Source organism: Anomaloglossus baeobatrachus, chromosome 5 (assembly GCF_048569485.1).
Source record: "Anomaloglossus baeobatrachus isolate aAnoBae1 chromosome 5, aAnoBae1.hap1, whole genome shotgun sequence".
In the NCBI taxonomy this organism is placed as follows: Eukaryota; Metazoa; Chordata; class Amphibia; order Anura; family Aromobatidae; genus Anomaloglossus; species Anomaloglossus baeobatrachus.
Genome location: NC_134357.1, coordinates 8,007,164 through 8,030,961, shown reverse-complemented (window position 1 = coordinate 8,030,961; position 23,798 = coordinate 8,007,164). Strand labels below are relative to the sequence as shown.

The window sequence follows — 23,798 nt, the reverse complement described above, 5'->3', positions numbered from 1 at the left end:
CTCCAAGCTATTTCAGCTGGTTTAGCACAGGTGGATGCTATCATACATCCAGCAGTGCCACAGGTGGCGTCCCTAACTTCGCAAATGTCTGCGTTTGCGACTTATGCTATCAATGCTGTCCTAGAATCTACGAGCCGTACCTCTATGGCGGCCGCCAATTCTGTGGTTTTGCGCAGAGCCTTATGGTTAAAGGACTGGAAAGCAGATGCTGGTTCCAAAAAATGCTTAACCAGCTTGCCATTATCTAGAGACAGACTGTTTGGTGAGCCATTGGCTGAAATCATAAAACAGTCCAAGGGTAAGGACTCTTCCTTACCACAGCCCAGAGCAAGTAAACCTCAACAGAAAAAGTGGCAGTCGAGGTTTCGGTCCTTTCGAGGCTCGGGCAAGCCCCAATTCTCCTCGTCCAAAGGGACTCAGAAAGGGCAAGGGAGCTCAGATTCCTGGCGGGCTCACTCACGCCCCAGGAAAGCAAATGGAGGAACCGCTTCCAAGGCGGCTACCTCATGACTTTCGGCCTCCTCCCTCCGCATCCTCGGTCGGTGGCAGGCTCTCCCGCTTTTGCGACATTTGGCTGTCTCAGGTCAAAGACCGGTGGGTAACAGACATTTTGTCTCGCGGGTACAGAATCGAGTTCAGTTCTCGGCCTCCACTTCGGTTCTTCAGAACCTCCCCACACCCCAACCGAGCAGATGCCCTGCTGCAGGCGGTGGACTCTCTAAGAGCAGAAGGAGTCGTGATCCCTGTCCCCCCTCTAGAACGGGGGCGAGGATTTTACTCCAATCTCTTTGTGGTTCCAAAAAAGGACGGCTCCTTCCGTCCTGTTCTGGACCTAAAACTGCTCAACAAGCATGTGAACGCCAGGCGGTTCCGGATGGAATCCCTCCGCTCAGTCATTGCCTCAATGTCCCAAGGAGATTTCCTAGCATCAATAGACATCAAAGATGCTTATCTCCACGTGCCGATTGCTACGGAACACCAACGCTTTCTGCGCTTCGTCATAGGAGACGAACATCTTCAGTTCGTGGCTCTGCCATTTGGTCTGGCGACAGCCCCCCGGGTGTTCACCAAGATCATGGCAGCAGTGGTAGCAGTCTTGCACTCTCACGGACACTCTGTGATCCCTTACTTGGACGATCTACTAGTCAAGGCACCCTCTCAGGAGGCATGCCAACTCAGCCTGAATTTTGCACTGGAGACTCTCCAGGCGTTCGGGTGGATCATCAACTTCCCAAAGTCAAATCTGTCACCGACCCAATCACTAACGTATCTTGGCATGGAGTTTCATACTCTCTCAGCGATAGTGAAGCTTCCGCTGAGCAAGCAGCGGTCACTACAGACTAGGGTGCAGGCTCTCCTTCAAGGTCAGTCGCACTCCTTAAGACGCCTCATGCACTTCCTCGGGAAGATGGTGGCGGCAATAGAGGCGGTTCCGTTTGCGCAGTTTCATCTGCGTCCACTTCAATGGGACATTCTCCGCCAATGGGACGGGAAGTCGACATCCCTGGACAGGAAAGTCTTCCTTTCCCAGACGGCCAAGGACTCTCTGCAGTGGTGGCTCCTTTCCACCTCATTATCACAGGGAAGATCCTTCCTACCACCGTCCTGGGCGGTGGTCACGACAGACGCGAGTCTGTCAGGGTGGGGAGCAGTGTTTCTCCACCACAGGGCTCAGGGTACGTGGACTCAGCAGGAGTCCACCCTTCAGATCAATGTTCTGGAAATCAGAGCAGTGTATCTTGCCCTACTAGCCTTCCAGCAGTGGCTGGAAGGGAAGCAGATCCGAATTCAATCGGACAACTCCACAGCGGTGGCATACATCAATCACCAAGGAGGGACTCGCAGTCGGCAAGCCTTCCAGGAAGTCCGGCGCATTATGATGTGGGTGGAAGCCACGGCCTCCACCATATCCGCAGTTCACATCCCCGGCGTAGAAAACTGGGAAGCAGACTTCCTCAGTCGCCAGGGCATGGACGCAGGGGAATGGTCCCTTCACCCGGACGTGTTTCAGGAAATCTGTCGCCGATGGGGAAGGCCGGACGTCGACCTAATGGCGTCCCGGCACAACAACAAGGTCCCAACATTCATGGCACGGTCTCGCGATCAAAGAGCTCTAGCAGCAGACGCCCTAGTGCAAGATTGGTCGCAGTTCCGGCTCCCTTATGTGTTTCCACCTCTGGCACTCTTGCCCAGAGTGCTACGCAAGATCAGATCCGACTGCAGCCGCGTCATACTCGTCGCTCCATTCTGGCCGAGGAGGGCGTGGTATCCGGATCTGTGGCATCTCACGGTCGGCCAACCGTGGGCACTACCAGACCGACCAGACTTACTGTCCCAAGGGCCGTTTTTCCATCGGAATTCTGCGGCCCTCAACCTGACTGCGTGGCCATTGAGTCCTGGATCCTAGCGTCTTCAGGCTTATCCCAAGGGGTCGTTGCCACCATGAGACAGGCTAGGAAGCCCATGTCTGCTAAGATCTACCACAGAACGTGGAGGATATTCTTATCCTGGTGCTCTGCTCAGGGAGTGTCCCCCTGGCCATTTGCATTACCTACTTTTCTTTCTTTCCTCCAATCTGGGTTAGAAAAAGGTTTGTCGCTCGGCTCCCTTAAAGGGCAAGTCTCGGCGCTATCCGTCTTTTTTCAGAAGCGTCTAGCACGACTTTCTAAGGTGCGCACGTTCCTACAGGGGGTTTGCCATATAGTTCCCCCGTACAAGCGGCCGTTAGATCCATGGGATCTGAACAGGGTACTAGTTGCCCTCCAGAAGCCGCCCTTCGAGCCTCTGAAGGAGGTTTCACTTTCTAGACTTTCACAGAAAGTGGCTTTTCTGGTAGCGATCACATCTCTTCGGAGAGTGTCTGAGCTAGCAGCGTTGTCTTCCAAGGCTCCCTTCCTGGTCTTCCACCAGGACAAGGTAGTGCTGCGCCCCATTCAGGAGTTTCTCCCAAAGGTGGTATCCTCTTTTCATCTTAATCAGGATATCTTTTTGCCTTCGTTTTGTCCTCATGCAGTTCATCGGTATGAGAAGGATTTACATTTGTTAGATCTGGTGAGAGCACTCAGAATCTACATTTCCCGCACGGCGCCCTTGCGCTGTTCGGATGCACTCTTTGTCCTTGTCGCTGGTAAGCGCAAAGGGTCGCAGGCTTCTAAGGCCACCCTGGCTCGATGGATCAAAGAACCAATTCTTGAAGCCTACCGTTCTGCGGGGCTTCAGGTTCCATCAGGGCTGAAGGCCCATTCTACCAGAGCCGTGGGTGCGTCCTGGGCATTGCGACACCAGGCTACGGCTCAACAGGTGTGCCAGGCAGCTACCTGGTCGAGTCTGCACACTTTCACCAAACATTATCAGGTGCATACCTATGCTTCGGCGGACGCCAGCCTAGGTAGAAGAGTCCTGCAGGCGGCAGTTGCCTCCCCGTAGGGGAGGGCTGTCTTGCAGCTCTAACATGAGGTATTTCTTTACCCACCCAGGGACAGCTTTTGGACGTCCCAATCGTCTGGGTCTCCCAATAGAGCGCCGAAGAAGAAGGGAATTTTGTTACTTACCGTAAATTCCTTTTCTTCTAGCTCTTATTGGGAGACCCAGCACCCGCCCTGTTGTCCTTCGGGATTGTTGGTTTGTTTGCGGGTACACATGTTGTTCATGTTGAACGGTTTTCAGTTCTCCGATGTTACTCGGAGTGAATTTGTTTAAACCAGTTATTGGCTTTCCTCCTTCTTGCTTTTGCACTAAAACTGGTGAGCCAGTGATCCCACTGGGGGTGTATAGCCAGAAGGGGAGGGGCCTTACACTTTTTAGTGTAATTGCTTTGTGTGGCCTCCGGAGGCAGTGCTATACACCCAATCGTCTGGGTCTCCCAATAAGAGCTAGAAGAAAAGGAATTTACGGTAAGTAACAAAATTCCCTTCTTTTTTTGTTTATCAAAAAAGCATTTTCAAAAGGTAAAAAAAGTCATGCTTTTTTTTTCTTTTTGTTTTTTATATTTTATTCCCTTTTTGAAGGTAATATTGTTTTACAATTACCACCATATAGTAATTTTGGCCAACTGCTTCTAGTAATGTGCCCATCCTGTAGCAATGTGCCCACCTTGTCCCTATTCTGTAGTAATGTGCCCATCCTTGTCACCATACTGGTGCTCTTCTTGTAGCAATGTTCCACTCTGTAGAATCGTCCTCTATTGTGCTGTTCTTCACATACACTCTCACACACAGGGCCCATCCTGGTCACCATCTTGTAGCAATGTGCCCATCCTTGTCCCCATCCTGTAGTGATGTGCCCATCCTTGTCCCCATCCTGTAGTAATGTGCCCATCCTTGTCCCCATCCTGTAGCAATGTGCCCATCCTTGTCCCCATCCTGTAGCAATGTGCCCATCCTTGTCCCCATCCTGTAGCAATGTGCCCATCCTTGTCCCCATCCTGTAGTAATGTGTCCATCCTTGTCCCCATCCTGTAGTAATGTGCCCATGCTGGTCCTCTTTTTGTAGCAATGGCCCCATCCTGTAGAATCATCCGTTATTGTGACACACACACACACACACTTCTCTATTCTCTGTTCCCTCTGTGTTCTTTCCTGCTTCTTCCGCCCCGCAGGCCCGTGGCCCCCTTGGTGAGCGTGGCTGGTGCAGGGGCCCGCCCCAGTCAGTGCTTGATTTAAATGATTTGGCCGCGCTGTGCAGAGACAAGCTTTGTACGCAGCTACTCCAGTGACAGCCGCCAGCCAATCAGAGGCCTGCAGCTGATGTGTATTACGTCAGCTGCTGGCCTCTTATTGGCCGGCAGCTGCCATTGAATTAGCTGCATAAAAAGCTTGTCTCTGCGCAGCGCCTGGAAATCTGTCATCTCAAAACAAATGCTGATAGCAGCGGGCTTGCGATCATCGAGGTGGCCTGCGGGCCACAAGAAGCAGCCTCAGGGGCTGCATGTAGCCCCCGGGCCGCGTGTTTGAGACCCCTGGTCTACACCGTGTTGTGGCCGTTCTCACATTCACTTCCATAGGAGCAGAGTTGCAGCACCTCTGAGAAAATCCCATTCACAGATCGGGTGGATCTGATTGACTGCTGTTTACGGATCCAGCTTGTGGAGTAACTGGACGGCAGATCAGATCTCACGACGATCCCTAGTGATGAAATGTCCTGCAATCGCCTCTATACAATCACTCCTTTATATTGATCCTTTGTTTTTCAGATTAAAGCTGTGGATCCAAAATCTAAGAGCTGCGTCACGCTGGCGGGCACCGGGCAGGCGGGCGATGCTCCGGGCCCCGGCTTCCTGGAGGCGGCATTCAGTGAACCGGGAGGTCTCTGTGTGGCACCAGACGGGCGATTACTGTACGTCGCTGATACCAATAATCACCAGATAAAAGTTCTGGACGTGGAAACCAAAATGGTGTCTGTGGTGAGTGATCTGCATGTGTCCTGACTCTGTAATGTCGCTCCGATCTTGGATGGGATAACCTGTCTCCACTGTCGGGCCTGCTGACCTGACTTCACCTGACCTGACTTCACCTGACCTGACTTCACCTGACCTGACTTCACCTGACCTGACTTCACCTGACCTGACTTCACCTGACCTGACTTCACCTGACCTGACTTCACCTGACCTGACTTCACCTGACCTGACTTCACCTGACCTGACTTCACCTGACCTGACTTCACTTCACCTGACTTCACTTCACCTGACTTCACTTCACCTGACTTCACTTCACCTGACTTCACTTCACCTGACTTCACTTCACCTGACTTCACTTCACCTGACTTCACTTCACCTGACTTCACTTCACCTGACTTCACTTCACCTGACTTCACTTCACCTGACTTCACTTCACCTGACTTCACTTCACCTGACTTCACTTCACCTGACTTCACTTCACCTGACTTCACTTCACCTGACTTCACTTCACCTGACCTGACTTCACCTGACCTGACTTCACCTGACCTGACTTCACCTGACCTGACTTCACCTGACTTCACCTGACCTGACTTCACCTGACCTGACTTCACCTGACCTGACTTCACCTGACTTCACCTGACCTGACTTCACCTGACCTGACTTCACCTGACCTGACCTCACCTGACCTGACTTCACCTGACCTGACCTCACCTGACCTGACCGCTGCACACACTCGGGTCAGTCATGCCGGCGGTCGGGTCGGGTATTCCCATCCAAGCACCGTCCATGTTGCAGAATATATTGTCTTGTCTTCACTCACAATATATGGGTTCTTGGATTGGGTCATCCATATTGAATCAGTGGGAGTCTGGAGACAGATCACCTGGAGCCCCCATTAATCAGCGTTATTTGCTCCTGCGGTGGACGGATATAAGCCTATTGTGCTGAGGGGCATTGTGCCCTTCCATTCACTGTAGAGCGCCCCCTCTGGTCACCACAGAACAGCAAGCAGCCGGTCTATTGCTATATCTGCAGATCTGTAAGGGCGTGGACTCCCATTCATCTGACCCTGGAGGTGCCACGTTTTGGACTCTCGCTGATTGGTTATTGATGGCCAATCTTATAAATCAATGTATTCAGACCAGACAAATGCTTCAAGGACGTCGTCATTCATTGTGTAATCCGGACCGTGCTTGGATCAGAATCCCCGGCCCGATCCCCGGAACACCGGACCTCACTGGACAACTCTTTTAAGGTGCAAATTTAATCTTTTCCTGTAGAGTAAGGCCGGGGTAAGATGAGCAGATCATCTCTGATCCGGGAGAACCGGGTGGATTCTGGAAATCTCACTCTGATGAGTGATCCAAGTTTCTCAGATCAGGAGAAGATGGGGAAAAAAATGTCTCCACCTTCTCCATTCTGTCAGTTCATGAAAACTGGACCGCACTCGGATGTCACCTGAGTGCAGTCCGATGTTTTTCATAGGCCCAATGACTGTCATGGCCGAGTGTGATCCATTAATCTGATGAAATCCACATACGCTGCTTTTTCTTTTTCTCCTTGGACTAACTTGATCCAAGGATAAATTGGCCGTGTGCGCGGCCCCCATAGGATAGCACTGGTGAATGGCGTGATCGCACTCGGACTGAACATACAATGTGTGCACAAGGTCTGATAAACAGTTCCGGTCTCAGTTTCTCCTGATTTGTGCCATGCTGCGCGGTATAATGGCGGATGTGTGATTGTCAGGAGGAGGCGCTGATCGTGCGGTGCGGTGCGGTGCGCTCCACTCACAGCCGAGACCTGCAGAAGAAACCAGGCGGATGGAAAAGGCAAAAAAATAAGTTGTAAGCCTAACCTTGCCTGTCATTTGCCCTCTGGCTCTTCCTCCCGTGCCTCCTCTCTGTAGGGAATGGCGATGATTTTCGGTTTTGACTTACGCCAAAAATGTAAGTGACGCAGCAAAATGTTCTATTCCAGCCGCGCTCGTCAGGTAAGACATAATCGGTGATGAGGGATGGTTAGTGCTGTCGTGTGAGTGCTGCGCCATGATTCTGCTTTATAGAAGATCTCTGCTTGCTGCCCGTGAATGGGAACGTTCTTTAGTTGCACCAGTAGCAAAAAATAATTCTAAAGTCCACCCGACCCTAGCCCTGATGTCTGTCTGCTGCGATGTGACGGCCTGGGCTCGGTTTACCTGCGCTGACACACTGAACCAAACAATCAGGTAAGACGGTCTCCAAGAGCCCCTCAGCTGTGAGAAGCGCTACATCCGGAGGAAAACGACAGCGTTTCCATTCACGGGCAGCAAGCAGAGATCTTACTCAGGTAACACAAAGGTGGAATTTATCCGTTTTCTGCCACAAAATCGGAATTCTAAACAGGGTTGTGCAGTCAGACAAAACTTTTATGACTTTTTGCATTTTTCCGGTCAACGTTTTTTGTGTTAAGTGGGCGGAGCTCATTAAGAGGGGCGTGGCCTGATCTATAGCAGAAAATTACTGCAGTCAGCAGGTAAAAGGTGCGCCAAATTCAGCCCCGCCTGGATCAGGACATGACGCCGCTCTGAATGATCCCCCTCCAAAAGGTACAAAACTTCTCCATATACAAAAAACAAGCCTCTTTACCTAAAGCGACCCCTCCCTTAAAGGGGTCTTCCCATCATCACCCCCTGTCGGGGTGCACGGAGAGCGTCGCCCAGACTCTGCCACCTTGTTCCCGCCTTTCAGGTGTGCAGATTCCCCATATTCCTGCTGTAAATTGGGGAACCTGGAGACGTAAAGGGAAGGTATCATTCACATTTTATTATTAATTATATAAACTTTAATTTTTAAAACAAAAATTCTTCTTTTTTGGGGGTAAAATGAGACGATTCCGGTCAGTCCCGTGTACATTATACGGTTCTGTGTGTGCGACGCTCCCGTGTGTGATCACCCGCCGGCTGGAGCGGGGAGCGGGGAGCGGCGCCGCTCCTTTCCCGTTACATTTGGTGCTCGCCGTCCTGCCTGATAATTGATTGTCGCCGCGGAGGAGTTTGTATTGGATTACTCCGCGCTGTATCTCGGGGTCTTTGTCTCCTCGGTGAGGTGGGCGTCCGCTCATCAATCCGGCAGACAGTAGAGGATTCTGGGGTGAGGCGCATCGCAGGACCTGCCAATATAACGAGGCGCATCCGTCATAAAAGAAAGGCGCCAGTCCCCCCTCCCCCTCCCACCGCTGACACCCACACACATTGTACTGTATGGATGTGTACATCTGCTTCCCCGGAGCCCACAATATGCAGATCCTCCGCCGCCGTGATCTCCGCGCGCCGCTGCCGGGCTCATTCCGCTGTTAGCGCAGAAGCCGCCTCTTTTGTTCTGAACAAATTCTCGTGTTTATAAAACTTTTATTGGCAACTTTTTATAAACTCCTCAAACTGCTCCAAAGGGAAAACTTTACCATCTGCAGCGCAGAATCCGCTCCGTACCGAGCCGCTCTCCGGAGAGGGGAGGCCGCGGAGGTGCGGGATTCACTGTGGCTTGCAGGGGTCTGGTGGTCACAGGGGTCGCAGACATCGGGGGGGGGCGCAGAAGTCCGGTGGTTATGGAGGCTACGGGGTTGTAGACATCAGGTGGTCATAGAAGTCCGGTGGTTATGGAGGCTTGGGGGTTGCAGACATCAGGTGGTCATAGAAGTCCGGTGGTTATGGAGGCTTGGGGGTTGTAGACGTCAGGTGGTCACAGAAGTCCGGTGGTTATGGAGGCTTGGGGGTTGCAGACATCAGGTGGTCATAGAAGTCCGGTGGTTATGGAGGCTTGGGGGTTGTAGACGTCAGGTGGTCACAGAAGTCCGGTGGTTATGGAGGCTTGGGGGTTGCAGACGTCAGGTGGTCACAGAAGTCCGGTGGTTATGGAGGCTTGGGGGTTTCAGACGTCAGGTGGTCACAGAAGTCCGGTGGTTATGGAGGCTTGGGGGTTGCAGACATCAGGTGGTCATAGAAGTCCGGTGGTTATGGAGGCTTGGGGGTTGCAGACGTCAGGTGGTCACAGAAGTCCGGTGGTTATGGAGGCTTGGGGGTTTCAGACGTCAGGTGGTCACAGAAGTCCGGTGGTTATGGAGGCTTGGGGGTTGCAGACGTCAGGTGGTCACAGAAGTCCGGTGGTTATGGAGGCTTGGGGGTTGCAGACATCAGGTGGTCATAGAAGTCCGGTGGTTATGGAGGCTTGGGGGTTGTAGACGTCAGGTGGTCACAGAAGTCCGGTGGTTATGGAGGCTTGAGGGTTGCAGACGTCAGGTGGTCACAGAAGTCCGGTGGTTATGGAGGCTTGGGGGTTGCAGACGTCAGGGCGTAGCAGAAATCCGGTGGTTATGGAGGCTTGGGGGTTGCAGACATCAGGGGGTAGCAGAAGTCCGGTGGATATGGAGGCTTGGGGGTTGCAGACGTCAGGGGGTAGCAGAAGTCCGGTGGATATGGAGGCTTGGGGGTTGCAGACGTCAGGGGGTAGCAGAAGTCCGGTGGTTATGGAGGCTTGAGGGTTGCAGACGTCAGGTGGTCACAGAAGTCCGGTGGTTATGGAGGCTTGGGGGTTGCAGACGTCAGGGCGTAGCAGAAAACCGGTGGTTATGGAGGCTTGGGGGTTGCAGACATCAGGGGGTAGCAGAAGTCCGGTGGATATGGAGGCTTGGGGGTTGCAGACATCAGGGGGTAGCAGAAGTCCGGTGGATATGGAGGCTTGGGGGTTGCAGACATCAGGGTGTAGCAGAAGTCCGGTGGTTATGGAGGCTTGGGGGTTGCAGATATCAGGGGGTAGCAGAAGTCCGGTGGTTATGGAGGCTTGGGGGTTGCAGACGTCAGGAGGTAGCAGAAGTCCGGTGGTTATGGAGGCTTGGGGTTGCAGACGTCAGGAGGTAGCAGAAGTCCGGTGGTTATGGAGGCTTGGGGGTTGCAGACGTCAGGTGGTCACAGAAGTCCGGTGGTTATGGAGGCTTGGGGGTTGCAGACGTCAGGTGGTCGTAGAAGTCCAGTGGTTATGGAGGCTTGGGGGTTGCAGACGTCGGGGGGTAGCAGAAGTCCGGTGGTTATGGAGGCTACGGGGTTGCAGACGTCAGGTGGTCGCAGAAGTCCGGTGGTTATGGAGGCTTGGGGGTTGCAGACATCAGGGGGTAGCAGAAGTCCGGTGGATATGGAGGCTTGGGGGTTGCAGACGTCAGGGGGTAGCAGAAGTCCGGTGGATATGGAGGCTTGGGGGTTGCAGACGTCAGGGGGTAGCAGAAGTCCGGTGGTTATGGAGGCTTGAGGGTTGCAGACGTCAGGTGGTCACAGAAGTCCGGTGGTTATGGAGGCTTGGGGGTTGCAGACGTCAGGGCGTAGCAGAAAACCGGTGGTTATGGAGGCTTAGGGGTTGCAGACATCAGGGGGTAGCAGAAGTCCGGTGGATATGGAGGCTTGGGGGTTGCAGACATCAGGGGGTAGCAGAAGTCCGGTGGATATGGAGGCTTGGGGGTTGCAGACATCAGGGTGTAGCAGAAGTCCGGTGGTTATGGAGGCTTGGGGGTTGCAGATATCAGGGGGTAGCAGAAGTCCGGTGGTTATGGAGGCTTGGGGGTTGCAGACGTCAGGAGGTAGCAGAAGTCCGGTGGTTATGGAGGCTTGGGGTTGCAGACGTCAGGAGGTAGCAGAAGTCCGGTGGTTATGGAGGCTTGGGGGTTGCAGACGTCAGGAGGTAGCAGAAGTCCGGTGGTTATGGAGGCTTGGGGGTTGCAGACGTCAGGTGGTCGTAGAAGTCCAGTGGTTATGGAGGCTTGGGGGTTGCAGACGTCGGGGGGTAGCAGAAGTCCGGTGGTTATGGAGGCTACGGGGTTGCAGACGTCAGGTGGTCGCAGAAGTCCGGTGGTTATGGAGGCTTGGGGGTTGCATATGTCAGGTGGTCACGGGGGTTGCAGACATCAGTTGGTCACGGGGGTCTGGTGGTTATAGAGGCTTGGGGGTCGTGGAGGTCCGGTGTGACTCTGAAGTTGGAGTCCCACCTGTCCCATGTGTCAGTACACTCCCAGTCTTATTTTTGGGGCTGGGTAAGTGGACACCAGACACCCTGGCTGCAGCTTATCTCTGGTTGTAGTAGTCGAGGGCACAGTGAGGCCCATTCTCCACAATTACCAGATGTTCTGCACTTTCCATCACACCCAGAAATACTCTGTATATCGGTATAGTGCTGAAATACCTTTGCACATAGAAGTGATACAACGGCGTTTTCTATCATTAATACAGCTGCATTCATAATTTTGCATGCTTCAGAGCTTAAATCTCCCATCATTCCCTGCTTGTCCAGTGCCTGCGCAGAGCGTGTTCTAGCCATTATAGGAGTCCGGAGAGAAGAGAGCCCGCACGATCTGAGAGCGGCACGCGTCATATAAAAAGGGCAGATTCACAGATTTATTCCAACTCTACTATAATAAAATTGAGATTTTTAGCAAATAATTGATCAATTCTTTGAGCCCCCCCCGGCCACGTCACGGCAAATCTCAATAGGGGGGTCCTACTCGATATTATGTATCTCATGTGCCATGCAAAAAAAAAAGAAAAACTGATCAATTACGGTATTTGCTTAAAATCTCCTTTTGTATTATAGTAGAGTTGGAATAAATCTGTGAATTTGCACTTTTTATATGATACATGCCATTGTCAGACCGTGCGGGCTCTCTTCTCTATTACAGGAGCCCAGCAGGGTGAGCGGCGCGTGCACCATTATGAATGCAGCTCTGGTGTGTAGATATCAAATATACATTTGTTGTTTTGATGTGCGATCATTTGTGAATCGTTGCCCTGGTGTTCACATCCGTTCAGCCGCTCGTATCATCAGCGTCACGAAGAGCAAAGATCCGGGTTCAGGTGTCGGATCAGGAGCCGAAGCAGCCAGGTCGGGACAGGCAGAGTGGTTGCAGCGGTGGGGATGGGCTGGAGCAGCCAGGTCGGGACAGGCAGAGCGGTCGGGGCATTCAGAGTGGTTGGAACGGTCGGGGCAGGCAGAGTGTTTGGAGTGGTCGGGACGGATCGGACAGAGCGGAGCGGTCGGGACAGGCAGAGCGGTTGGAGCGGTGGGGACGGGCCGGAGCAGCCAGGTTGGGGCAGGCAGAGCGGTTAGAGCGGTCGGGGCAGGCAGAGTGGTTGGAGCGGTCGGAACGGATCGGACAGAGCGGAGCGGTCAGGGCAGGCAGAGTGGTTGGAGCGGTTGGGACGGGTCGGAGCGGTGGGGACAAGGCAGGCAGAGTGGTCGGAGCGGTGGGGACAAGGCAGGCAGAGTGGTCGGAGCGGTGGGGACAAGGCAGGCTGAGTGGTTGGAGCGGTTGGGACGGGCCGCAGCGGTGGGGGCAGGCAGAGTGGTTGGAGCGGTCGGGACGGATCGGACAGAGCGGAGCGGTCAGGGCAGGCAGAGTGGTTGGAGCGGTTGGGACGGGTCGGAGCGGTGGGGACAAGGCAGGCAGAGTGGTTGGAGTGGTGGGGACGGGCCGGAGCAGCCAGGTTGGGGCAGGCAGAGTGGTTGGAGCGGTGGGGACGGGTTGGAGCGGTGGGGACAGGGCAGGCAGAGTGATTGGAGCGGTGGGGACGGGCCGGAGCAGCCAGGTTGGGGCAGGCAGAGTGGTTGGAGCGGTGGTTACGGGTTGGAGTGGTGGGGACAGGGCAGGCAGAGTGGTTAGAGTGGTGGGGACGGGTCGGAGCGGTGGGGACAAGGCAGGCAGAGTGGTTGGAGTGGTGGGGACGGGTCGGAGCGGTGGGGACAGGGCAGGCAGAGTGGTTGGAGTGGTCGGGGCAGGCAGAGTGGTTGGAGTGGTGGGGACAGGTCGGAGCGGTGGGGACACGGCAGGCAGAGTGGTTGGAGCGGTCGGGACGGATCAGACAGAGCGGAGCGGTCGGGGCAGGCACAGTGGTTGGAGCGGTGGGGACGGGCCGGAGCGGCCAGGTTTGGGCAGGAAGAGTGGTTGGAGCGGTGGGGATGGGCCGGAGCAGCCAGGTTGGGACAGGCAGAGCGGTTGGGACTGGTCGGAGCGGTCGAGGAAGGCAGAGTGGTTGGAGCGGTTGGGATGGGTCGGAGCAGCCAGGTTGGGGCAGGCAGAGCGGTTGGAACGGGTCGGAGCGGTGGGGACAGGGCAGGCAGAGTGGTTGGAGTGGTCGGGGCAGGCAGAGTGGTTGGAGTGGTGGGCACGGGTCGGAGCGGTGGGGACAGGGCAGGCAGAGTGGTTGGAGTGGTCGGGGCAGGCAGAGTGGTTGGAGCGGTTGGGACGGGTCGGAGCAGCCAGGTTGGGGCAGGCAGAGCGGTTGGGACGGGTCGGAGCGGTGGGGACAGGGCAAGCAGGGTGGTCTAATTCTCTGCTTTGGTAAATCTTCGTCCCTTACAGACACAGACCAGAGAAGTGATGTATAAACTTGTGTGTGAATTGCATCCATAAGACGTCGTCTAGTCACCGCCGGTCGGCACAGAACTATACTCAAGCGGCAAATTATCCATGACCAGATAATAGAGCCGGAGGACAGAGCAGTATCATGCTCATGAAGGTGTATTTCATCAGTACAGAAATATAGCAACGTGCAAGAAAAGGACCAAAGGAAAGAACGAGGCAAGTGACAGCCGAGGCTACAACAAGGCAGCGATAACAATAGGAAAGTAGCAGTTATAGGTATAAGTGCATCATCCTGTGATAAAGTGCAATTACAATCAGAGCCGGGGCAGGAGATCTGCTATACAAAGAGCCTATAGACGAGTGTCAGTAAACTGCGAAACGTACGAGACACCAGGAGCCACACCTTGTTGGTGTACATACCCATATCGGTAAAAACCTAAATAGCTGAAGCCCCTTGAGGAGGAGTTCCCAACGCACGTTTCACAATATCAGTTTGTCAGCTTCATCAGGGGGAAGAAAAAGGTTGTTGCACCGGCTTGTGGGGGGTTGTTTTTATGTCCATGACATAGGTCCTATAAACACCATATAACCAATGGGGCGGCGCATGCATGCACCACTGTCAATCATTCCACGGCCCAGGCAGTCAGTGCAGGAGCAGGGAGGCATTACTATGGCTCCTAAGCATGTGCAGACACCATAGGCACGGGGGAGCGGCCAGGGAAAGAGAGGGGGTGTCTGCAAAGGAAAGCTCCGAATCCATCCGTTAACACCACGTCTCACATAGCGAAACACCAAGAACATTAAGGCATATATGGCAGCACATTATTACAATAGGTTTAAGTGTAAATGCATGAGTGCAAGTATTGTGCGACATCGCAACGCTCCAGATAAACTCGCAGACTGCGTACATCAGATTCAGCCCAATACGTGTCAAGATCCGAAAAATCTGCCAGCGGGTAAGAAGAATGCATCACAAAAAGAGAGGAACAACATGGCAAAAAGTGTAATAAAAGCATGTAATACACCTCAAAAAGGAGGAGGAGGAGGGTGACGGGAAAAGCTCCAGCTCAATGTCTCGCTCTTTCCTTTTCTGCACACTGCTGTATTTCTGTACCAATAAATGTACTTTTTAAGCCCTTCTTCCTCCTGTTGTCGTCCAGCTCTATTGTATGAAGTTTTCAGCATTTTCTCACTACGTGCCCCCCCCTGCCGCCATGCAGACGGTCTGCACATTTCTGCCTGTAAGTTAGAATATTATTGGTAACCATGGAGACGCACTGCTCTGCTGGGAGCTGTAGACACAAAACGGTAGGAGATCCCTAAGATCGAGGCCGTTACAATCTTGCATAAAATATTTTTTTTGTTGCAATAGTCTGCACACCCTACAGGGACATGGTCCTGGCCATATGTGCTTGGGGGGGTGGGGGTGGGGGGGCTTATTCTACCCCCAGGTTGCGGGTTACTTGGTATAGTTAATCACTGACTGATATTTGCGCCTCTTTTGCAGCTTCCCGTGTTCTCCGGGGAGTCGGGCGATGTGGTGGACGCTGTGCTGCCGATACGGATCAAGAACCCAAAGCTGCCGAGATCTGCCCCTAATGTTCAGCTGGAACCGGTATCTGTGTCCCCCGGCCGGACCCTGCAATTTGTCCTGGATCTCCAGCTTCCTGCGGGGGCAAAGCTGACGGAAGGGGCCCCCAGCTTCTGGTTTCTATTCACAGAAGGTACCGTATAGAGAAGCCACATATAATCCTTATTTCAGGGGCTCTGCTCCAGTCACAGCCAGAGCTGCATTCACAATTCTGCTGCTTATATTATATCAGGATGCACAGTCTCCCCGCCGCCCCCTGCTGGGGACTTATAACATTGTGTCCAGTGCACGAACGTTGCATGTCTTAGGATGTGGAAGGACATAATCTTCTTGCTCTGTAGTCACATCTAAAGCTGCATTCACACAGTCCTGCTTTCTTCACAACCGTTCTCAATCTACAAGAGCGCACATCTCACCGCAGAGGCTGGTTCAGTATCCGACCGCTCTGCAGAGTGAGGTCCGACAGCAGCTTGGGGGATTGTGAATGCAGCTCTGGAGGGGACTGGAGTAGTTAATGTACCTCCGTCAGTCCCAGTGCAGCAGGGAATCATTGTCTTATCACTGATTGGAGGATAGTGCAATAGACACATCAGCACTAGAGCCATTAATGGAGCTGAACTGCAGTGTAAAGCACGGGGGAGCAGCAGAGTAGCTCAGTGATTGCTAACCGAGAGGAGTGAATATTAGATTACTCATTGTGCGCCGTTCACATTCTGCTGTAGATTGTCAGCTCACGTGGCCATCCATGTAGTCAGAGATCTGCTTTGTATCCCCAGGTCATGATTGGCTTCTCTCTGGACAGAAAACCTATGGTGAGATCGGGAGTCTGAGGAAACCGGGCCGTCTGGAGGTGACGCTCCCCCTGCAGGTCCCCTGCGCTGATCCGGAGCTGCGCGTTGGCGTCTGTGTGTATTACTGCACCCAGGACACCGTGTGTATGATGAAGTCTGTGTCCTTCTCGCAACGGCTGCACGTTATTCCTGGAGAGGAAAGCAGCAGCGCCGCTCCGCTCCCCCTGTCCTACACCTTCTAGCACCCGGCTAGTGGCATATGGGCGGCTGTCTTCCCCAGCGGCCGGGGCGGAGGCGCTCTGTGTCCCCCCGGCGGCAGGGGCGGAGGCGCCCTGTATCCCCCCGGCGGCCGGGGCGGAGGCGCCCTGTGTCCCCCCGGCGGCCGGGGCGGAGGCGCCCTGTGTCCCCCCGGCGGCCGGGGCGGAGGCGCCCTGTGTCCCCCCCACCTGGCGGCCAGGGCGGAGGCGCCCTGTATCCCCCCGGCGGCCGGGGTGGAGGCGCCCTGTATCCCCCCCGGCGGCCGGGGCGGAGGCGCACCGTCCCATCACCACCCCCACAATGGCCCCTAACAAGCTCTTATTTATTACTAGTGCCTTAAACCTGCCGCACGTCACTTGATATTTTTGCACCCGAGTGCCTCACGTCTTGGTGATTTTTGGCTGTCGCCCACCAAGCCCGTAATACATGACGGAGCCCATTACGGCCAGGTCTTATCTAGGTTCTATGTAAATCCGGCTTCCTCATTGCATTATGGAAAATTCTGCTTCTTTATAAAAACAAAAACCCTTGTGCTTCTCAAGATCTCTGCATTCTGTCTGAGAACGTGGATCACTCGTCCTGACGGCCACAGAGCTGAAGATTTGTTACAATGTGTCAGTGTAGGAAATCTCTTCTGCACTAAGCACAGCACAATCCTAAACTCCTCCGTACACCGCACATTGTCACAATCCCCTCCTGTCAGGATGTCCCAACCTGCAGCTCCCCAGGAAAGGCCCCGTGCGGCCCCAACCTGCAGCTCCCCAGGGAAGGCCCCGTGCGGCCCCAACCTGCAGCTCCCCAGGGAAGGCCCCGTGTGCTCCCAACCTGCAGCTCCCCAGGGAAGGCCCCGTGCGCTCCCAACCTGCAGCTCCCCAGGGAAGGCCCCGTGCGCTCCCAACCTGCAGCTCCCCAGGGAAGGCCCCTTGCGGCCCCAACCTGCAGCTCCCCAGGGAAGGCCCCGTGCGCTCCCAACCTGCAGCTCCCCAGGGAAGGCCCCGTGCGGCCCCAACCTGCAGCTCCCCAGGGAAGGCCCCGTGCGGCCCCAACCTGCAGCTCCCCAGGGAAGGCCCCGTGCGGCCCCAACCTGCAGCTCCCCAGGGAAGGCCCCGTGCGCTCCCAACCTGCAGCTCCCCAGGGAAGGCCCCGTGTGCTCCCAACCTGCAGCTCCCCAGGGAAGGCCCCGTGCGGCCCCAACCTGCAGCTCCCCAGGGAAGGCCCCGTGCGGCCCCAACCTGCTGCTCCCCAGGGAAGGCCCCGTGCGGCCCCAACCTGCAGCTCCCCAGGGAAGGCCCCGTGCGCTCCCAACCTGCAGCTCTCCAGGGAAGGCCCCGTGCGGCCCCAACCTGCAGCTCCCCAGGGAAGGCCCCGTGCAGCCCCAACCTGCTGCTCCCCAGGGAAGGCCCCGTGCGGCCCCAACCTGCAGCTCCCCAGGGAAGGCCCCGTGCGGCCCCAACCTGCAGCTCCCCAGGGAAGGCCCCGTGCGGCCCCAACCTGCAGCTCCCCAGGGAAGGCCCCGTGCGGCCCCAACCTGCAGCTCCCCAGGGAAGGCCCCATGCGCTCCCAACCTGCAGCTCCCCAGGGAAGGCCCCGTGCGGCCCCAACCTGCAGCTCCCCAGGGAAGGCCCAGTGCGGTCCCAACCTGCAGCTCCCCAGGGAAGGCCCCGTGCAGCCCCAACCTGCATCTCCCCAGGGAAGGCCCTGTGCGGCCCCAACCTGCAGCTCCCCAGCCCAAATCATACAGAAATGAGCGATGTCAGCAACACGAGTAGCCTGATCCCTGCACAGGTACACATAGATGAAAGTGGCACGTCTGTACAAATATCGGGCGAGCCCATATACCAGTTTCTCTGCACTCACCCTTCTTGTGCCCTCCCGGCTGTGCACTGATAACTTTGTGATAATTAAACTTGTTGTGCAAAAAAAAGTGAATTTTTTAGGATTTGTGTGAGCCCTGGTTCTACTGCGACCTTTACCGGATATATACAACGCTCGGCAGTCACATTGCTGCACATTGGCCTCTCTGGCTTCATGGGGGACACTGGAGACCCCGGGGTATAATGCTGACACTACAAAAACACGTCCTCTCCTCGGCAGTGCACCCACCTGGCCCAGAGATAATGGGATCTAGCTCAGTGTCCGGAGGAGGCAGACGTGGGACCGCACTCGCACATGGTCAGTCCCTTCCACAGGGCGGTGTTTTGGCATTGTACCACGTGACACGTGCCAGCAGCAGAGCGATGCACAGGCAGTGGCTGCAGGATCCTGATGATCGGCTGCAGCGTTGAACCGGTCTGGTTGCAGCTCCTTGCTTGGACTGGCGCTCGGGACCTCTTTAGAGATAAATCAGGACAATCGCTCCCCCCTCCGTGTGCCGGAGCAGCAGGCGCCTATCATTGGTAATGATTTTGGTGCATCTTCCCGGGGCCGGAGAAGTGTTGACATCGGCTGTGAACGGGCGCAGATTTGGGCCATTTAGATCAAGTAGAATAAGTAGAGATCTCGCCCGCTGCGATAATCTGCAGCCGCCTACGGGGAACCAAAAAAAAGACACATTCTGCACCAATGTGACCTCCAGCAAAACATGGTGCACAGTGTCCGTCCGACCTCGCCCCCCACCCTGCTGCCCCCGGACCCCGCAGACGCTCACATCCGAGGTGTCTTGTCATAGGTGTTTTATACATTATATAAGGAAACATTAAACATTCCAGACATTGCTGTTGTCACTTAACACCGCAGTGCGTTCATTAACCCCTTCACATGACAGATTTTGGGTGACTGGAGGATAAGACACCATGTAACAGCAGAATAGTGACTGCAGCTCTGGAGGTGACTGGAGGATAAGACACGATGTAACAGCAGAATAGTGACTGCAGCTCTGGAGGTGACTGGAGGATAAGACACCATGTAACAGCAGAATAGTGACTGCAGCTCTGGAGGTGACTGGAGGATAAGACACGATGTAACAGCAGAATAGTGACTGCAGCTCTGGAGGTGACTGGAGGATAAGACACCATGTAACAGCAGAATAGTGACTGCAGCTCTGGAGGTGACTGGAGGATAAGACACGATGTAACAGCAGAATAGTGACTGCAGCTCTGGAGGTGACTGGAGGATAAGACACCATGTAACAGCAGAATAGTGACTGCAGCTCTGGAGGTGACTGGAGGATAAGACACCATGTAACAGCAGAATAGTGACTGCAGCTCTGGAGGTGACTGGAGGGTAAGACACGATGTAACAGCAGAATAGTGACTGCAGCTCTGGAGGTGACTGGAGGATAAGACACGATGTAACAGCAGAATAGTGACCAGCTCTGGAGGTGACTGGAGGATAAGACATGATGTAACAGCAGAATAGTGACTGCAGCTCTGGAGGTGACTGGAGGATAAGACACGATGTAACAGCAGAATAGTGACTGCAGCTCTGGAGGTGACTGGGGGATAAGACACAAAGAAACAGCAGAATAGTGACTGCAGTTGTGGAGGTGACTGGAGGATAAGACACGATGTAAAAGCAGATGCAGCTTTCCTGCACCATGGTAATGGGTAATATGGAGGCTGCTGCACCCGCGTCCGGCAGGGATCGGGGCGTGTCCGGCAGGGATCGGGGCGTGTCCGGCAGGGTTCGGGGCGTGTCCGGCAAGGTTCGGGGCGTGTCCGGCAGGGATCGGGGCGTGTCCGGCAGGGATCGGGGCGTGTCCGGCAGGGATCGGGGCGTGTCCGGCAGGGATCGGGGCGTGTCCGGCAGGGTTCGGGGCGTGTCCGGCAGGGTTCGGGGCGTGTCCGGCAGGGATCGGGGCGTGTCCGGCAGGGTTCGGGGCGTGTCCGGCAGGGTTCGGGGCGTGTCCGGCAGGGGTCGGGGCGTGTCCGGCAGGGTTCGGGGCGTGTCCGGCAGGGTTCGGGGCGTGTCCGGCAGGGGTCGGGGCGTGTCCAGCAGGGATCCGGGCGTGTCCGGCAGGGATCCGGGCGTGTCCGGCAGGGGTCGGGGCGTGTCCGGCAGGGGTCGGGGCGTGTCCGGCAGGGGTCGGGGCGTGTCCGGCACGGGTCGGGGCGTGTCCGGCAGGGGTCGGGGCGTATCCGGCAGGGGTCGGGGCGTGTCCGGCAGGGGTCGGGGCGTGTCCGGCAGGGGTCGGGGCGTGTCCGGCAGGGATCGGGGCGTGTCCGGCAGGGTCAGGATCTGTCCCAATCGATCTGCGGCGATCTTCAGATTTCCTACTTAAGAAAATAAAAGTTATATTCTAAGCAGCAGCCGCCATAGATACATGTTACATCCCAGAACTTACTAACTATTCTATACCACTATACCATTGCAGAACGTTACATCATTTCTTCTCCAGCCACCTCCAGAGCTGCACTCTCTATTCTGCTGTTACATCGTGTCTTATCCTCCAGTCACCTCCAGAGCTGCAGTCACTATTCTTCTGTTACATCATGTCTTATCCTCCAGTCACCTCCAGAGCTGCAGTCACTATTCTTCTGTTACATCATGTCTTATCCTCCAGAGCTGCAGTCACTATTCTGCTGTTACATTGTGTCTTATCCTCCAGTCACCTCCAGAGCTGCAGTCACTATTCTACTGTTACATCATGTCTTATCCTCCAGTCACCTCCAGAGCTGCAGTCACTATTCTACTGTTACATCATGTCTTATCCTCCAGTCACCTCCAGAGCTGCAGTCACTATTCTGCTGTTACATCATGTAGAGCTGCAGTCACTATTCTGCTATTACATCATGTCTTATCCTCCAGTCACCTCCAGAGCTGCACTCACTATTCTGCTGTTACTTCGTGTCTTGCATTTTCTCTGCATCAAAACCGCAGCATTTTGCATTTGCAGCACAGTGGCTGGATCTATAGGAATCTCCGGCGCCCTCTTTCTGGATTACGCGGTGTTTCTCACCTATGGGGCGGGTTTTTTTGATCCACCATATGTCGATATTGCGGAAACGCTGAGATTTCTGTCGCGTATTATCCCTATACATCTGCATTGGAGGCTGAAAATCCGCAGGTAAAGACGCACATACGTTTTTACTGCGTTTCCAAACTAACGTGATCCGCACCCAATAATGTCAATACCAGGAAGCTTCAAAAACGCAACAACTTTATTTACAACATAACACAGAGACAAAGAACGCATGTAAATGAGGATACAGAGGTGGTGAAAAAATTCTGCAGCGTCAAAAGCTGCACAAATGCTCGTGGTGTGAACGCGGCCTTCATTGTCCGCAGCACTCTGCAGGTCCGTGTGAGCGCGGCCTTCATTGTCCGCAGCACTCTGCAGGTCCGTGTGAGCGCGGCCTTCATTGTCCGCAGCACTCTGCAGGTCCGTGTGAGCGCGGCCTTCATTGTCCGCAGCACTCTGCAGGTCCGTGTGAGCGCGGCCTTCATTGTCTGTAGCACTCTGCAGGTCCGTGTGAGCGCGGCCTTCATTGTCCGCAGCACTCTGCAGGTCCGTGTAAGCGCGGCCTTCATTGTCCGCAGCACTCTGCAGGTCCGTGTGAGCGCGGCCTTCATTGTCCGCAGCACTCTGCAGGTCCGTGTGAGCGCAGCCTTCATTGTCTGTAGCACTCTGCAGGTCCGTGTGAGCGCAGCCTTCATTGTCCGCAGCACTCTGCAGGTCCGTGTGAGCGCGGCCTTCATTGTCTGTAGCACTCTGCAGGTCCGTGTGAGCGCGGCCTTCTTGTCCGCAGCACTCTGCAGGTCCGTGTGAGCGCGGCCTTCTTGTCCGCAGCACTCTGCAGGTCCGTGTGAGCGTGGCCTTCTTGTCCGCAGCACTCTGCAGGTCCGTGTGTGCGCGGCCTTCATTGTCTGTAGCACTCTGCAGGTCCGTGTGAGCGCAGCCTTCATTGTCTGTAGCACTCTGCAGGTCCGTGTGTGCGCGGCCTTCATTGTCTGTAGCACTCTGCAGGTCCGTGTGAGCGCAACCTTCATTGTTTGCAGCACTCTGCAGGTCCGTGTGAGCGCGGCCTTCTTGTCCGCAGCACTCTGCAGGTCCGTGTGAGCGCGGCCTTCTTGTCCGCAGCACTCTGCAGGTCCGTGTGAGCGCGGCCTTCTTGTCCGCAGCACTCTGCAGGTCCGTGTGAACGCGGCCTTCTTGTCCACAGCACTCTGCAGGTCCGTGTGAGCGCGGCCTTCATTTTCCGCAGCACTCTGCAGGTCCGTGTGAGCGTAGCCTTCATTGTCTGTAGCACTCTGCAGGTCCGTGTGAGCGCGGCCTTCATTGTCCGCAGCACTCTGCAGGTCCGTGTGAACGCGGCCTTCATTGTCCGCAGCACTCTGCAGGTCCGTGTGAGCGCGGCCTTCATTGTCCGCAGCACTCTGCAGGTCAGTGTGAGCGCGGCCTTCATTGTCCGCAGCACTCTGCAGGTCAGTGTGAGCGCGGCCTTCGTTGTTTGCAGCACTCTGCAGGTCCGTGTGAACGCGGCCTTCATTGTCCGCAGCACTCTGCAGGTCCGTGTGAGCGCGGCCTTCATTGTCCGCAGCACTCTGCAGGTCAGTGTGAGCGCGGCCTTCGTTGTCCGCAGCACTCTGCAGGTCAGTGTGAGCGCGGCCTTCGTTGTTTGCAGCACTCTGCAGGTCCGTGTGAGCGCAGCCTTCTTGTCCGCAGCACTCTGCAGGTCCGTGTGAGCGCGGCCTTCATTGTCCGCAGCACTCTGCAGGTCCGTGTGAGCACGGCCTTCTTGTCTGCAGTACTCTGCAGGTCCCTGTGAGCGCAGCCTTCGTTGTTTGCAGCACTCTGCAGGTCAGTGTGAGCGCGGCCTTCATTGTCCGCAGCACTCTGCAGGTCCGTGTGAGCGCGGCCTTCATTGTCCGCAGCACTCTGCAGGTCCATGTGAGCGCGGCGGTGCCAGGCGGTGGATACAGGCTGTAGCTCACGTCGCCACGTGATACAATATTGCTCATTATTGCAGTTTTATTTTTTTATGCAGTATGCCAGTGACCAGAAATATACAATTTTGGTGTTTAGATTCTTTTTTTTTTTTCTTGTTACACCGTTGACCGATCAGGTTTAATTTATCTTCTGATTGGACCTTAATACATCCAGTATATCTGGTGTCGCTGTTTGTGTAATTAGATTTTTTTGTTGTTTATTTATAATTAGGTATGAATTGAATTTTTTTTAAATATATTGTGTATTTTTAAATATTTTTTTTTCCCTTTTAGTCCCTTTAAGGGCTTAATGAGGAGAGCTCAGCTACTGTTAAATGCAGACTTTGTAACACGGCCATCATCGGCAGGGAACGGAGCGGCCTCAGCTCCTGAGCCTGCAGCAAAGAGGGGACCCCACATATCACATAGCACACAGTGCATCACATGAACAAATGGGCTCATTATTGTCCTACATCACACTGAGGAGCAAAAGGGTAACAATGTTCTGCACTTCTGA

General features: G+C 54.9%; 1 protein-coding gene across 2 annotated transcripts in view; it reads left to right on the top strand.

The window, feature by feature from the left end:
• Positions 1-16,398, top strand: part of NHLRC2 (NHL repeat containing 2) — a 66,319-nt gene extending 49,921 nt beyond the window's left edge. For both annotated transcript variants that reach the window (XM_075348158.1, XM_075348159.1), the window contains exons 9-11: positions 5,192-5,401; positions 15,282-15,498; positions 16,142-16,398. In XM_075348158.1, the coding sequence (XP_075204273.1) occupies positions 5,192-5,401; positions 15,282-15,498; positions 16,142-16,398 (684 nt within the window). The remainder of the gene's footprint in view (positions 1-5,191; positions 5,402-15,281; positions 15,499-16,141) is intronic.
• Positions 16,399-23,798: the final 7,400 nt, after the last annotated feature.